Source organism: Columba livia, chromosome 2 (assembly GCF_036013475.1).
Source record: "Columba livia isolate bColLiv1 breed racing homer chromosome 2, bColLiv1.pat.W.v2, whole genome shotgun sequence".
In the NCBI taxonomy this organism is placed as follows: domain Eukaryota; kingdom Metazoa; phylum Chordata; class Aves; order Columbiformes; family Columbidae; genus Columba; species Columba livia.
Genome location: NC_088603.1, coordinates 47,749,625 through 47,762,837, shown reverse-complemented (window position 1 = coordinate 47,762,837; position 13,213 = coordinate 47,749,625). Strand labels below are relative to the sequence as shown.

Genomic DNA, 13,213 nt, shown 5'->3' with positions numbered 1-13,213 from the left:
TCTTTCATGAGTGGACTTGCATGGAAACAGTATGCTTCCAAAAAGAAGAGCAACTCCAAAACACCAACCAATTAAGAGATTGCATCAAACAAGCTGTGAAGCAGAATGTAGTTTTTCCTTTTGTTAGCACTGAGTTCTAGGGAAAATAAATTGTCTTTAAAGGATATTTTTAGAAGAGGCTGCCTACATGTCCAAGGCTGACTTACTAATTCAGTTGTATGCCATTTATGTTGGGGTTTAATATTATATGATGCTTTTATATTGGCAGATTAGAAGAGACCAAAAACACCCTCAAAATCAAAGAGAATACTTGTCTTGAAATGACTCTGGAGATGGAACGAACAAGAGCTTTGGAGCTGAAAGCATTTAATGAAAAAGAAGAAATTAGATCAAAACTGGAGGAAATGTATGAAGAAAGAGACAGAATTGGAAAGGTTCTATAATTTTTTTGTTGTCTTTACAGCAGAATCTTATTCAGCAGAGGTAGAGCTGTTGCTAATTGGATAATCTGAATTAATCAGTGATCAAAGACTGCCTCTGAAAATGTTTTGTCTTGCAGTTTAGTGATATTTGTAATGCTGTTTCCTGCACTAGTGGAACTCTTGGTATGGAAATCACTGTTGCAATTTGTAGTACAAATCAAATGGTGCTTTTGTCCTTTAGAGGGATCTAGTGTTAGTACCTAAGGAGACATAAGACAAATATGTGTGTCCTGAATGAACAAACTCTTGCATCATATGTTACAACAAACTTAAATCTTAGCATGTCAATAGTTGTAAAGAAGCTATTTCTTCTGGAAGGAGGAGGGGCTGCAGTTAAGAGGTACACAATGTATTTATTACAGGAAATGGACTTGCTGAGGAAGCGAGTTAACTCTCTTACCGAGGAGAACGGGAAATTACTTGGTCATCAAAACCTAAACCAGAAGATTCAGTATCTTGTGAAACTGAAGAAAGATTACGCTAAACTTAGTGAGGTAAGTTGCCGAGTAAAATACAGATGGAGTAATGGCCTGACATAGAAGCGAGATAAGCTTTGAGAATGGAAACTAAAATTCTTGCTCTTCTGTTGGAGAGTAATAGTAGATATTTCTGGTTTTGTGTAGTTTGGGGGTCATGGCTGGTCTGCCTCCTCACAGGCCCCAGACAAGAATCACCCCGTTTTATTTCCTCAGGTACATAGTGTATAAAACACTTGAACAAGTGTAGATACCACTTAATTAGAAATATGAAAGAAGTGAATATGATTTCCTTCATATACCTGTGTTTTTTCTGTTTTACAGGAGACTGAAAAGCTACGAATTGAAAATGCTTTTCTGAAGGAATCAAAAAAAAATGTGACATAGGTAGACACAATGATCAGCTATAATGACACAAATGAAACTGCAGAGCCATCTTTTTGAAGTGTACAGAATAAGCAAAAGCCAGGTATCAAACTTGACTTTTGCTGTAGTCCTGTAATAATTAAGTAGTTTCTGGATTTTTTTACTGGCAATAACTTTAGTGAAGAATTTTTATTCCAGCTAAGTTGGCAGCTTTCAATGAAATATTAACGCCTTCCTATAATGTTTTAAAAACTGATTTTGTGTAGGTGCTGGAAGATACTTCCTTGAAACTTTTTTACCCTTTGGTACCTTGCTAAGGAAAAGCTTTCTCACGGGGAACACACTTGCATTCTTGTTTCCTTTTGTGCTTTTGTTCAGGTTTCGACCTCTTCCAAATTTCTAAAAGCACAATTTCTTTGAGTTAGTGTGTTTGGTTTTGTTTGTTTTTTGTTTTGTTTTTGGTAAAACATAGGGCAATTTTACTGGATTGCTTAAAAATAATTTTAATATTGAAGTTTGTTCATAAAGCATGAATGTGAATTTAGTAATAGACTTGTAAATAGTACTATAAATATATTCTGGCTTTGTAGTCTTTCTCTATTTGAAATTAAAATGTTTTTTAAACATTTTTTCCCCCAGTATAAACTTAGAGCAGACTTCTACATTGGCATCATAGGAAATTCTTTCGAAGTATTTTGCAATCATTTTCTTATCAAACTCAAGTTAGAAATGTTAACAAACACGATCTGAAAATATGCAGGACATTTTACGAGTATGCTGTAAGTTTATGTAATCACACTTAAGATTTACTGCAAATAACTGAAACTTGTTTAGTGGGACACAAAAACATTGGCTTATATACTAATATAACACACTTGTGAGTTTAGCCCCCCCTTTTTTTTTTACTGTCAGTAATACCATAATTCTTTTTTTGGCTACTTTGGACAGTACTACTTTTGCCCACAAGCCATGGGGCGAAAGGGAATGAAGAGAAAGGTGTTAACTGCAGCATATTCCTAGTGTGTATTTCAGTACTCAGCTGAGGGAAAGCACATTTTCCCCCAGATTATGTAGGACTTTTAAAGTTACCTAACTGTGTGGATGTGTTTCCACTTTGTGGAGTATAGACATAAAAAACCCTTAAACTGGGGAGTTGGTTTTTTTCTGTAGACAACAATAGAAATCAGAAGTAACTAACAATTACTGTAATAGCAGTTTAGAGGGGTTTGCCTTGGACCACAAAGCTTTTGTTTTCTGTTGTCTTGCTGTCGTTGTTATTGACATCTTCTCCATTTATAAATGTTCCTCAGCCTGTTTGTGTGACTGTTCCTGGACTATTTCCACGCAGACAGGGGTTTCTGCCGCTCCCGGGTAGGGGAGGCTCGATCCCTGTTTGCTCACCCGTGAACCTTACTCTGTGTTCTGTCTACAACAGGACCTCTTGTCCTCATACTCTTTTTTTTTTAAAAAAATAAAGCTTTTGTATATAAATCAACGTTGCAGAGATGCATTTCCTTTTCTCCCCCTCCTCCAGCACCGCAGCCCAGCAGGGCCGCCCCTTCCCGTCCCGCCCGCCCCGCGCAGGCGGAAGGCGGCGGGACGCGGCGGGACGCGGGGATGCGGGCGGGCGGCGGAGCGGCAGCGGCGGCCGCGGGGCTGCTGGGGGCGGCGGCGGCTGCCGCGGCGAAGCTGGCGCTGGGGCCGGGCGGGGAGGCGGCCGGAGGCTGGGTAAGGAACGGGGAAATCAGAGCAGGGAAGCGGCTTCCGTGTGAGTTAACGCGTGTTCTGCGGGCGGCTTCGCTGCGTGTTGCGTCCGTGATGGGGAAGAAACAGGCGGGTTCTCCCCGGTGCCCTTCCGGGGGCTGCCCTGCACCTGCCTTCGGAGGGCTTTGCTGGGAAACTGGGGCGGTCTCAGAGAGCCCAGCCGTGAGTCATCTGCCGAGGCAACCTGGCCTTGTAGCTGCTGCAGGGTTGACTGATGTGCGGTGTTAATGTAAATAGACAGCGAGCAGACTGGAGTGAGTCTGCTGGTATATGAAACAGAAGAAACCAAGCGTGGTATGGAAACGCCTGAAGCCAATTCTGACTCTGAAAGTGCCTTCACAGTGGTTTTATGTCAGCTCTGTTTTAAAAGCAAGATGTCAGTACACTTAAATATCAAAAGCTTGTTGTTGGCCCTCCGCTTTGCTAATAATGCTGTCCTGCTCCCTCTCTTGTTCTGTTTTTCACTCGTGACAAGAGCAAAGAGGTGGAGTGGTTGATTTCCATTGTGCTGCTGAGCCGATGTGCTCATCTGGTGAATTCTTGGATGTTTGCAAAGGATGATCCTTATCTCAGTTGTGTTTCTCAAGCCTCATGGTGCTGAAGGTTACATTGGACTGCTGGCCCTTCACCTCATGCAACAACGTTCTCACTTGGATAGGTGAATTCTTGCACAGGGGCTGTGAATGGGGAGATGCTGAGGCAGACAGCACACACGTATCATAAAAACACATCAGGGACGCTCATTTAGGTGTAGAGCAGGGGCTGATATTCAAATGGCAAATGTACATTTGGATTTGAAACCCAAAGGAGAATCCATAAGAGAAACCGGATCTGAAAAAAAATCCATCCTTGCATCAGGGAAAAAAGAAAATCAACTTTTGTGGTTGTTAGGGATGGTTAAAAAAGTGAAAACTCAGTACTTGCCCATTCTGTTGATCCTTTATGATACGTCAGAAAAGGTAGCAGGAAGGAGAATTTAAAAAATCCTGATACTGTTCCCAATCCTAACCAAAAAGATTGTGCTTTCCACTGCCAGAAAAGCAGAGCATGGAATTACTGAAAATGTTGACGTATTTTCTGCGTAATCTTTCTCCTTTGAAATTCATAGAAATATTGCCCATTCTTTGGGGTTTTTTTGGGCCACTTTTTTTTTTTTTTTAAGGTGCTGTGACAAAGTGTCATGTCATTGAGGTGGAATGTTGCCAAGCAGGTCAAGGGAGGTGATCTTTTCCCTCTACTCAGCAATAGTTAGGCCACACCTGGAGTGCTGTGTCCAGTGCTGGGCTCCTCAGTACAGGAAAGAGATGGAGCTACTGGAAAGAGTCCAGCAAAGTGCCACGAAGCTGATGAAGAGACCAGAGCATCTCTTCTGTGAGGAGAGGCAGAGAACTGGGGCTGTTCAGCGTGGAGAAGAGTCATAGAATAATTTAGGTTGCAAGACACCCTCAAGATCATCAAGTCCAGCCATAACCTACCTCTAGCACTAAACCACATCCCTGAAAACCTCGTCTATATGCCTTTGAAACGCCTCCAGGGATGGTAACCCAACCATCTCCCTGGGCAGCCTGTTCCAAAGAAGGCTCAGAGGGATCTCATCCATGTGTATAAATACCTGAAGGGAGGATGCACAAAGGACAGAGCCAGGCTCTTTCCAGTGGTGCCCAGTGAGAGGACCAGAGGTGACAGGCACAAACTGAAACATGGACGGTTTCCCCTGAACATCAGGAAACTTTCATGGTGAGGGTACAGGTTGCCCAGAGAGGTGGTGGAGTCTCCATCCTTGGAGATATTCAAAAGCTGTCTGGACACAGACCTGGACAACCTGCTTTAGGAGCTGGAGGCTCCAGAGGTCCCTTCCAACCTCAGCTATGCTCTGATTCTGTGTTCTTCTCTTTTTCGGAACAAATTGGTTCCTCCGGTTACTTCCTTCGAGTCCATTCTAGGTGATAACTGTGAACTAAATCAGTTTAACTGTAAAACTAACGGTTTTGAAAACTAACAGTTTTAAGTAAATGCCATAATCATCTTAGTAGTTTAAATTGCACTTAAGTGTTTCAGAGGGCTCGATCTTTGAATCCTGCATCCTTGCTACAAAGGCGAGGAAGAACAACAGAAATACAAAAATAAGTCTTAAGAGAGCAGCCAACACTTTTGCAGTGTGGAATGCAGCAGCAAATGTTAAAAGTATATTGACGCTTCTAAGAGGTTATGACGTAGGGTAACAGGATGCTCAACAGCGGAACAAAGATGGATTTCCTGGCCAGAAGGATGTGTCATGGTAGTCCAGCCTGAGAGTGGCCTTAACCAGGAGGGGTCATTTCACTTGAACAAAAGTTTTCCTTTGCTTTCCTCTCTCCCCTGCCCAACTTCATCTAAAATTACTTCTGCCACTTCAGGAGTGATTCTAGATTATCTGAAATGTACACTGAAATTAATCTCTTAGAAAAGCAATCAGAACAGTAATACTTGACTCACTGGGCTGACTTGGCTGAGTCCTTGGCAGGAGAGGAATTTATACCTCCCTCCTTCCTTGTGGGGAACACCTGGGGGTGTTCCTATCTCTCTGCTGACGTGCCACTGCGATGACCGCCCCTCTGCCAAGGACACAGAGGGACTTGACCTCTCTTTGGAAAACCTTCCTTCTGGGCATATGCTATCTCCCGAGCTCACTGCAGCTGATTTCCCTGGCTCTGCAATAGACCATGGTTTCAGGGTCACTTTTCAAGATAGCTCAGCTGCTGTGATGGTGGGAACCAGCTTTGTTCCAGCACTGGTAGACTGATGGACTAATTCTGGTTGGGCAGGACCTCCAGAGGTCTCTAGTCCAACCACTGCCCTGCAACAGGTTGCTTGTGGCCTTCTGTAATCACATTTTTAATATCTCCAAGGTTTGAGAGCCCATGACCTCTGTTCGATCACATTTTTTTCCCCTTGTTTCAGATCAAGACTTTACTTGTTCTAATCTTCATTTGCTGCATCTTCTTATTTCCCAATGCATGTTGGAGAAGAGCCTGGGCTCCATCCTCTCTATACCTTTGGGCGGGTGGCCAACAACAGTAACAAGATCTCTTTTTCTTAAGCCCTTTTTTCCTAGCAGAGTACCTCAGTAAGCTCTTTCTAATCCAGAAATAATATACTGAATTTAAGTGAAACACAGAAAATTGTTTTCCCCTCTCATCTCCTGACTCCCAAGTCTGCCAACCCACTAGAGGCATATGTGAATGTACCCAGCTGCCCTGAGCAAGGTAAAACTGCCTGGTCACACGGGCAGAGGGTGAAGCTGGGAGGCAAACCTCATCCCATGAGCTCTGACATGGGAGCAGGTTTCTTCTTTAGAAGGCCAGTAGCAGTGGGGGGTAGATGTCTTTCTTGCCCCTCTCTGCAGAGTTTGCCATGGCAGCAGTTGGAAAGCAAAGTGCTTCACTGGTGGGAATTGGTTTTGATTGTTTACTGTTGTCCTGATAGTTTGGAGGCTTTTGCCACAAGTGGGGCAAAATGAGACTAAACGCCATAACTGGGAAGGGGTTAGCCTCTGAGAGCTCATGCTAGCCATCAAGCAGGGATTTGCTTTACAGTATTTTCCTTTTCCTTTTCTTTTCCCTTTTCCTTTTCTTTTCCTATTAACCTTGTATCACTTGCTTCAGAAATCCCTGTGGCTTGCCCTAACTTGTGGTTAATAATTTTTTTCAGTCTCACTACTGTGCCTGGCAAAATTATGGATAAGATTGTTCTGGGTGTTATTGAAAAATACCTGAAAGACAACACAGTCATTGGTCCCAGCCAGCACAGGTTCATGAGGGGAAAGTCCTGCTTAACAAACTTAATTTAATTCTATGACAAGGTTATCTATGTAGTTGGCCAGGGAAGCCTCTTGGTGTGATCTTTTTGGATTTCAGTAAAGCCTTTGATACTGTTTCTCACAGTATTCTGTATTCTCCTGGACAAGATGTCCAGCACACAACTGGGTAAACACACAGTGCATTGGGTGAGCAATTGGCTGATGGGCCCGGCTCAAAGGGTTCTAGTAAATGGGGTTATGTTGGGCTGGCAACCAGTCACTAGTGGGGTTCCGCCGGGATCCATCTTAGCACCAGCACTCTTCAATGTCTTTATAAATGACTTAGACTCACAACTTGAGGGATTACTTAGTAAATCTAGACAACACCCTCGGACACTTGGTGTGAACTGTAGGGTTGTCATTTGCAGGGACAGGAGTTGGACTTGATGATCCTTGTGGGTCCCTTCCAACTCAGGACATTCTCTGATTCTATGATTTCTTCTTCTGAGTGGGAGCAGAGCACGATTGGTGGCCTCCATTGACTTGGGTTGCTGGCAGGGGGCTGCAGTGCAGCCGTTCCTGCAGGGCAGGTGCCACCTCTCAGCTGTGCTTGGTAGCTTCACACCTACTTTTCTGTCTGCTTCAAGATGGATTTCACCACGGACTGAGAGAGGTGACGGACCGTGAAGGCATGATCACTATGGGCTTAGGTAAAGCCTTGCTTTCCCTTGCCCTCCCGTGCTCCCTGAGTGTTTGTGAGTCGTTCCGCCTGTGAGCTCTCAGTAAATCTGCTCTGCAGCGAGCTTGCAAAATAAAGGCACGAAGCCCCTCAGCTCTCACTTTTGTCCCAGAGGATCCTGCTCTGCTGTCGCTGCAGCGGTAGGGCAGGCCAGGTCATGGGAGGTGGTGAGGACCAGTGTTTTGGGACCACACTGGTCTCAGCGCAGATTCACAACCAACAGGTCCTGGACCACGGGCAGTGCCAGCACATACAGATTTGACAGCCTCTCTGGCAGGGCTGAATTCTGTCGTTTTCCAGACACCTAGTGAAGAGCAAAGGGCATTTCACTGGATTGTGTGTGGACCACGTCTAGAGCTTGAGAGCTTTCTGGAGTTTGGCTTCTGGCAGCTGCTGTACACTGTCCCACAACTTCCCGGCTCGTAGTCTGAGCCTGGACTCACAGCAGGACGTGCCAGAGTCACGCTCCATCCAGGAGCTTCTCGCAGAAGCATCCTTGCTTCTGTTTCCTTCTATTTAATATGTTCATCTTCATGTAATACCAACCATTAAGTTTTGCTCCAAAGTGCCTGTGAAATAGGGGAGGTGGATGAGCGGTCAGTGAAAACACACGGGTTTTTCCATTTTGTCCTACAGATGCCCGTGCTGCTTCGCGTTGGCGGGGTTGGTTTGGTGTTTGTATGCAACGCGGTGATGTGGACAGTCTTTGCAAAAGCCCTGCGACTCTCCTCCTCCTCAGCCGCTGTCTCTGTGACAACGACGGCTTCCAACTTCATCTTTTCGGTGAGTAGATCCCTTCCCCAGGTGACGAAGCCTGGAGGAGCACAGCGATGGGGGAACGGTCACACTGGATGCGTGACCAGCATCGCTGGCTGCAAAGGGAGAGGTACACATACAGGCAGATGTGAAACGATTGTGTCAGGCCTCAGCTACTCTGCTTGTTGTTCCTGGCAGAGGCTGTAGGATTATTTCTGGTGCAGGAGGAAGGGTGCTGCTGCCCAGTGCAGTGCTTTGCAGCAGCTGTACAGTTTACTGAAGTTTTCTAATTGCCAGTGAGAGCCAGAGCTGGGAGCTTTGCTTTGTTTTGCTTTTTCGTCGCAACGCCTCACCTGTGACAAGCCAAAGCCACCCTATCTGGGTGTGAAGATGCATTACCTCTAGTGACAGACAGCAAGAGCATTTTGACCTGCAGGCTTTTCTTGCTCACTTTCCACTCTCGGCAGCTGTCCACTTTTGTTCCTGTGTTCCAACAACTCATAGCCAGCTCATGGTGGTGTACAAAACCTAAGACACTGGGGCCCTTTTTTATCAACTGGAGTCACCCAGTCGACTGGACATTTGGCTCCTGAGAGGTGCTGGGAAGGCAGCAAAACACATCTGCACCTGCCAGAATCCTGGTTTGGGTCTGCAATATGGCTGTGCTTCCAGGCTGGATTGTAGAGCAGGTTGTCTTTGGCATCACCTGCAGCAGCCATTTCTCTTGGTGGTCCTAGCAGGAGTTTTTTCCAGGGCCGGCTCCCCCAGCAGAAGTCCCTGCAGCTCTGATAGTGCAGGAGGCTTTGGGGCAACTTGGCCTAACAAAACTTTGTCTTTTCCTTTCAGGCCATCCTGGGCAAGCTTCTCTTTGGGGAGACGTGGACACCTCTGTGGTGGGTCGGCCTCGCTGTGACGCTCTGTGGCCTCATGCTGCTGCACACCGCTGCGCCCTGGCCAGCCCAGCTCCCGGCGGAGAAGAAGGAGGCGTGATGGCTGCGGGAGGGGGCATGGCACAGTGGCACCCCTCATTGCTGCCTCATGACAGTGGCCCTGGGCCCCAGCCAGCTCTGAATGCACCAGCCATGGACCTGCTGAGCCCCGTTCGCCTGCTGAATTTGCAAAGTCACGCTGATTGCGTCTGTCCCAGCAGGCCGGCGGTGGTGTGGTGGCAGTGACAGCCTCGGAGGGAGCTGGTCTGCTCTGAGTCAGTATTTTGGAGATCAGGGCCAGAGGCTTATCAGCTGCTCCTCCTCTTCACACCCTGTGGCTGCAGAGCTTTCTCGGTTTGGGAAGGCTAAAAGTAAACATGGTGGCTGTGGAAGGTGCCTGTGCATCAGTACTTTTCCATCAGAGGACCTGTCCCGAAATAGAAGAGCAATCAGAAGTAGACACTGAAGGCAGCTGATACTTCTGCTCTGCTGTTCCTGACGTTCCTCTCTGCCTCTTTAAATGGCCCTGGAGCTCCTGCTGCGTTTAAGGCTGTGGGGCCTTTCATTAATTCCTTCAGCTTCCTGTATCAGTCACACACACCTTTTAACTTGCCATTTGTATCTGACTGTTATAATTCCCACTTTTCTGTTCCTGACATGTTACTCACTCTAAGGTTTCTGTTCTTTCCTTTAAACTCTTAACCAAGATGGGGTTTTGATCACCGTTGTAATTTTGGGAGAATACAACAGACTGCTTATGAACAGCTGCTTTCACTGAGAGTGTCCATGTTCAGCACATCCCCCCCACCCCACTTAAGTTGGCAATTGCTTTAACATTTGGTAAAATTGAGTTTCTCAGACAACATTTTTTGTACAGCTCTGGATGATGCCAATTCCCATTTGTGCGATGTAACCAACCATATCACTATTACCCACACATGCTAAATTTTGGGTCAGTGATTACTCTGTGTTCAGGATGAGATGCCTGTCGACACAGCACCTGTGTCAGGAATCATCACTTCTAAGGTATCGACTTCTTGCCCCTGCCCGCACATCTTGTTTTACTTGGGAATTTTTTAATTGCGTCCCTAATCAACAAATATAATGATGCCTATAGATGTATGCATCATGCTGGTGATATCACTTGTTTGCTCTGGGCTTGCCAGCTTGTCTCTGTCTCCTTGTAACCACAGAAAATGAATCACAGTTGTGGCATGCACAGAAAACCTAAGGACACATTTCTGTGAACCTGTCAGGTTTGTCGTGACTGGCAGATCTGTGCCGTGTCCAGCAGAAGCGCAAAACTAGACTCACGGCTGGAAATGCCACTGGAGTTGGGTTCATGCCTTTTCCTTCTTTGTGTCAGAAAGGTGGAAAGACAGTGCACCCAGAAGGACAGCACCCTAGCTCATCACATCTGGCAGCCACGTCCCAAGAGGGGCGAAGCCTTTGCCTCTCCCCACCGTATGCCCAAAAGTCTTCCCCTCCAAGGGACAAGCTGCATGTGTGGTAGGGCAGAGGGCAGAGTGCTCCAAGTGCCTTTCCTCCTTACCAATGTGGGTCTTTGCACCTGGGGAGCTCTTTGGTTAGCAGCAGAGACAGAAAGAGTGGGGCATGTCCAGCCTCTGGGAAACGGGGACTTGACATGGTGACCCAGCATCCCTCATAGGTCTGCGGAGATGACAAACAGGAACTACGTATGCATTTCTAAGTACATCAGGTCGCCTTAGACTTACGTACGTGATGGAGAAATAATGAAGGCTGCAAGCCTGATTTGTTTGACCTTGTCATTAACTCTCAGCCAGCTGTAAGCAGTGGCCACCTTTGTGCAAACAGCAGGAGAAGGACCAGACTCTCTCTGGGTAATTTGGCTATTGTCCCTCCTAGCAAACCTTCTGGAAAGATTTTTAGCATAGACTATCTCAAAACTGACATTTCTTTGCTGCAGTCATTGTTGGAGGTCAAGGTCTAGGAGATGATTGCACGTGTGCAGAATGTGTGGGAAGCATTTTAATTGATGCTCACTTTTAGGGTGGAAGAGCGTGAATTAGGGCTGTAAATTTACTGTCCTAAATACGTAAAGGTGGAAACAGAAACAAGTTTTCCTCCAGTTCATGTGGGAGGAAAAAAATGCTGAGCAGAGTACGTTTTTTGGCAGAATCCCTCTCCTCTGTGTACACAGGGTCTGACCCATGTCTGCTGGTGTTGCTTGTCAGCGTGGGGTCAGGGCTGCAAGGTAGGGCTGCAATCGCCACATGGCTAAGCAGTATATCTTTGGTAAATGGTCCATGTGTGGTCATCCAGAATGCAGCTGGAGGTGTTCTTGAAAAGAGGTACCGGCATTTCCAAACTGAAACAGTGTCCAAAGCTCAGTGGCTGATATTTAATATTTACCGATATTTTACACACTGCACATACACAAAAAAGTGATGTGAGACTAGTGAGTGAGCTATGTTTGAAGAATGAGCAGTTCGGATGTGGTGGACCTTGTAAGGTGGCTGAAGATCATGGCCAGCTCTTAAGACCCTGGTTTACCAGTGCAGAAGGTGGGTTATTCTTATGCAGGAGCTACACTAGTGTGCTTTTGTGGAGTTTTTGCACACTCAAGCCAAGGTTTTTTTAGAGAAGAGGCTTGGCCACACATTTCTGCTCAAATTCCAGCAAAATACACTTTTGTTTGCACATCTCCCAGGCGTTAGCTGTAGTGAGTCTTTTGTGCAGCTTCCCCTCATTCTCAAACACAACCCTAATTTTTCAGCATCTCGTTCATCAGATTTTCTCAAGCAGGGCTATACCATGTCACACTTTAAACAGTAGAAGAAGCAGGTGCATGGTTAATGGCAAGGTTCACAATGCCACTCGTGAAAACTGAAGTATTTTTGAACTAATGGTGGGAAGCATTTTGAAAAATCTATTGTATAAACAAGGTCCACAAGTATTATATTCTAAGGCAAATAGTATCTTGTATACCTTTACAAGGAACAAAGCCAAATGAAATTAATAGTCACATTTGAACCTTAAAGCATAGTTTGACCGATTAGATAAGGAGCTATACATAAAACCTGAGAAATGTCCCTGTTGTCATTGACGAGGAGCCATTGAAACTTGGAAGGTTATATATCTTGGTCATAGCCCATATCAAAATAACTTGAATGATGGTATGTTTGCCCAAGTGATAAGTAGGAGAAGTAGATGCAATAAATAAGATTGTTCTGCTGAGTTTGGTATACTTGAAGGAATATGATTCAGTGCCCAGTGTTGACTCTTCAGAGACCTTAAATATTGATCACAATGCAAGGGTGTCACACACTTAATTCCACTAAAATATGGCAAGCGGTGGGGTGTTTCTGAAGAAGAAAGTCATGGTAACTTGACACGCCATAAGAGTGGTGCCACGGCTCTGACCTTGGCTCTCACAGAAAAGCCATGAAGTTAGGAATAAATGGGTACTAATCCTGATACGTTCATGGTGCCAGGTTTTCTGCTCACCTTCTGCAAAAGAGTAGCAGCAAACCTTCATTTTGGGAGTTCGATAGGGTAGTTTTGCAGGGTGGGAGCTCATCCACAGCAAACCACACAGTGATAGTAGCTCGTTTGGTCTTGGAAAAAAATCTGGGGTGAGCTGAAGTCAGTGCTAAAAGCCTTTCCAGGAGAACCAGGAGTTTACCTCTAAATATCAAGTTGCACCACATCACTTTTTAAAGTAAAAGCTTGGAAGAAGACAACTTTTCTGAAAATGTGGTCCTGAGGAAGAAACCAAGTATTTTAGACTGTAAAACAACACTTTGTAGCTTCAGGTGGAAGGTGGATGTTGAGCTAGGTGTTTCATTGCCCTTTCTAAGGCAAGTCTGTTTCTAGATAAGTTAACACCAAAAAAATGGTCAGCGACATGCCTGTAAAATCTGAAATGGGCTCCAGGGCCA

General features: G+C 45.5%; 2 protein-coding genes across 3 annotated transcripts in view; both read left to right on the top strand.

Moving 5' to 3' along the window:
- KIF15 (kinesin family member 15) overlaps positions 1 to 2,819 on the top strand; it is a 37,304-nt gene extending 34,485 nt beyond the window's left edge. For both annotated transcript variants that reach the window (XM_065051769.1, XM_065051768.1), the window contains 3 exons: positions 269 to 434; positions 845 to 976; positions 1,283 to 2,819. In XM_065051769.1, coding sequence (XP_064907841.1) covers positions 269 to 434; positions 845 to 976; positions 1,283 to 1,345 — 361 coding nt within the window. In that variant the 3' untranslated portion in view covers positions 1,346 to 2,819. The remainder of the gene's footprint in view (positions 1 to 268; positions 435 to 844; positions 977 to 1,282) is intronic.
- A 73-nt stretch (positions 2,820 to 2,892) lies between these two features.
- TMEM42 (transmembrane protein 42) lies at positions 2,893 to 10,052 on the top strand. The gene is made up of 3 exons (XM_065051778.1): positions 2,893 to 3,052; positions 8,242 to 8,388; positions 9,208 to 10,052. The coding sequence occupies exons 1-3, from the start codon at positions 2,942 to 2,944 to the stop codon at positions 9,349 to 9,351; spliced, it is 402 nt and encodes a 133-aa protein (XP_064907850.1). The 5' UTR covers positions 2,893 to 2,941; the 3' UTR covers positions 9,352 to 10,052.
- Positions 10,053 to 13,213: the final 3,161 nt, after the last annotated feature.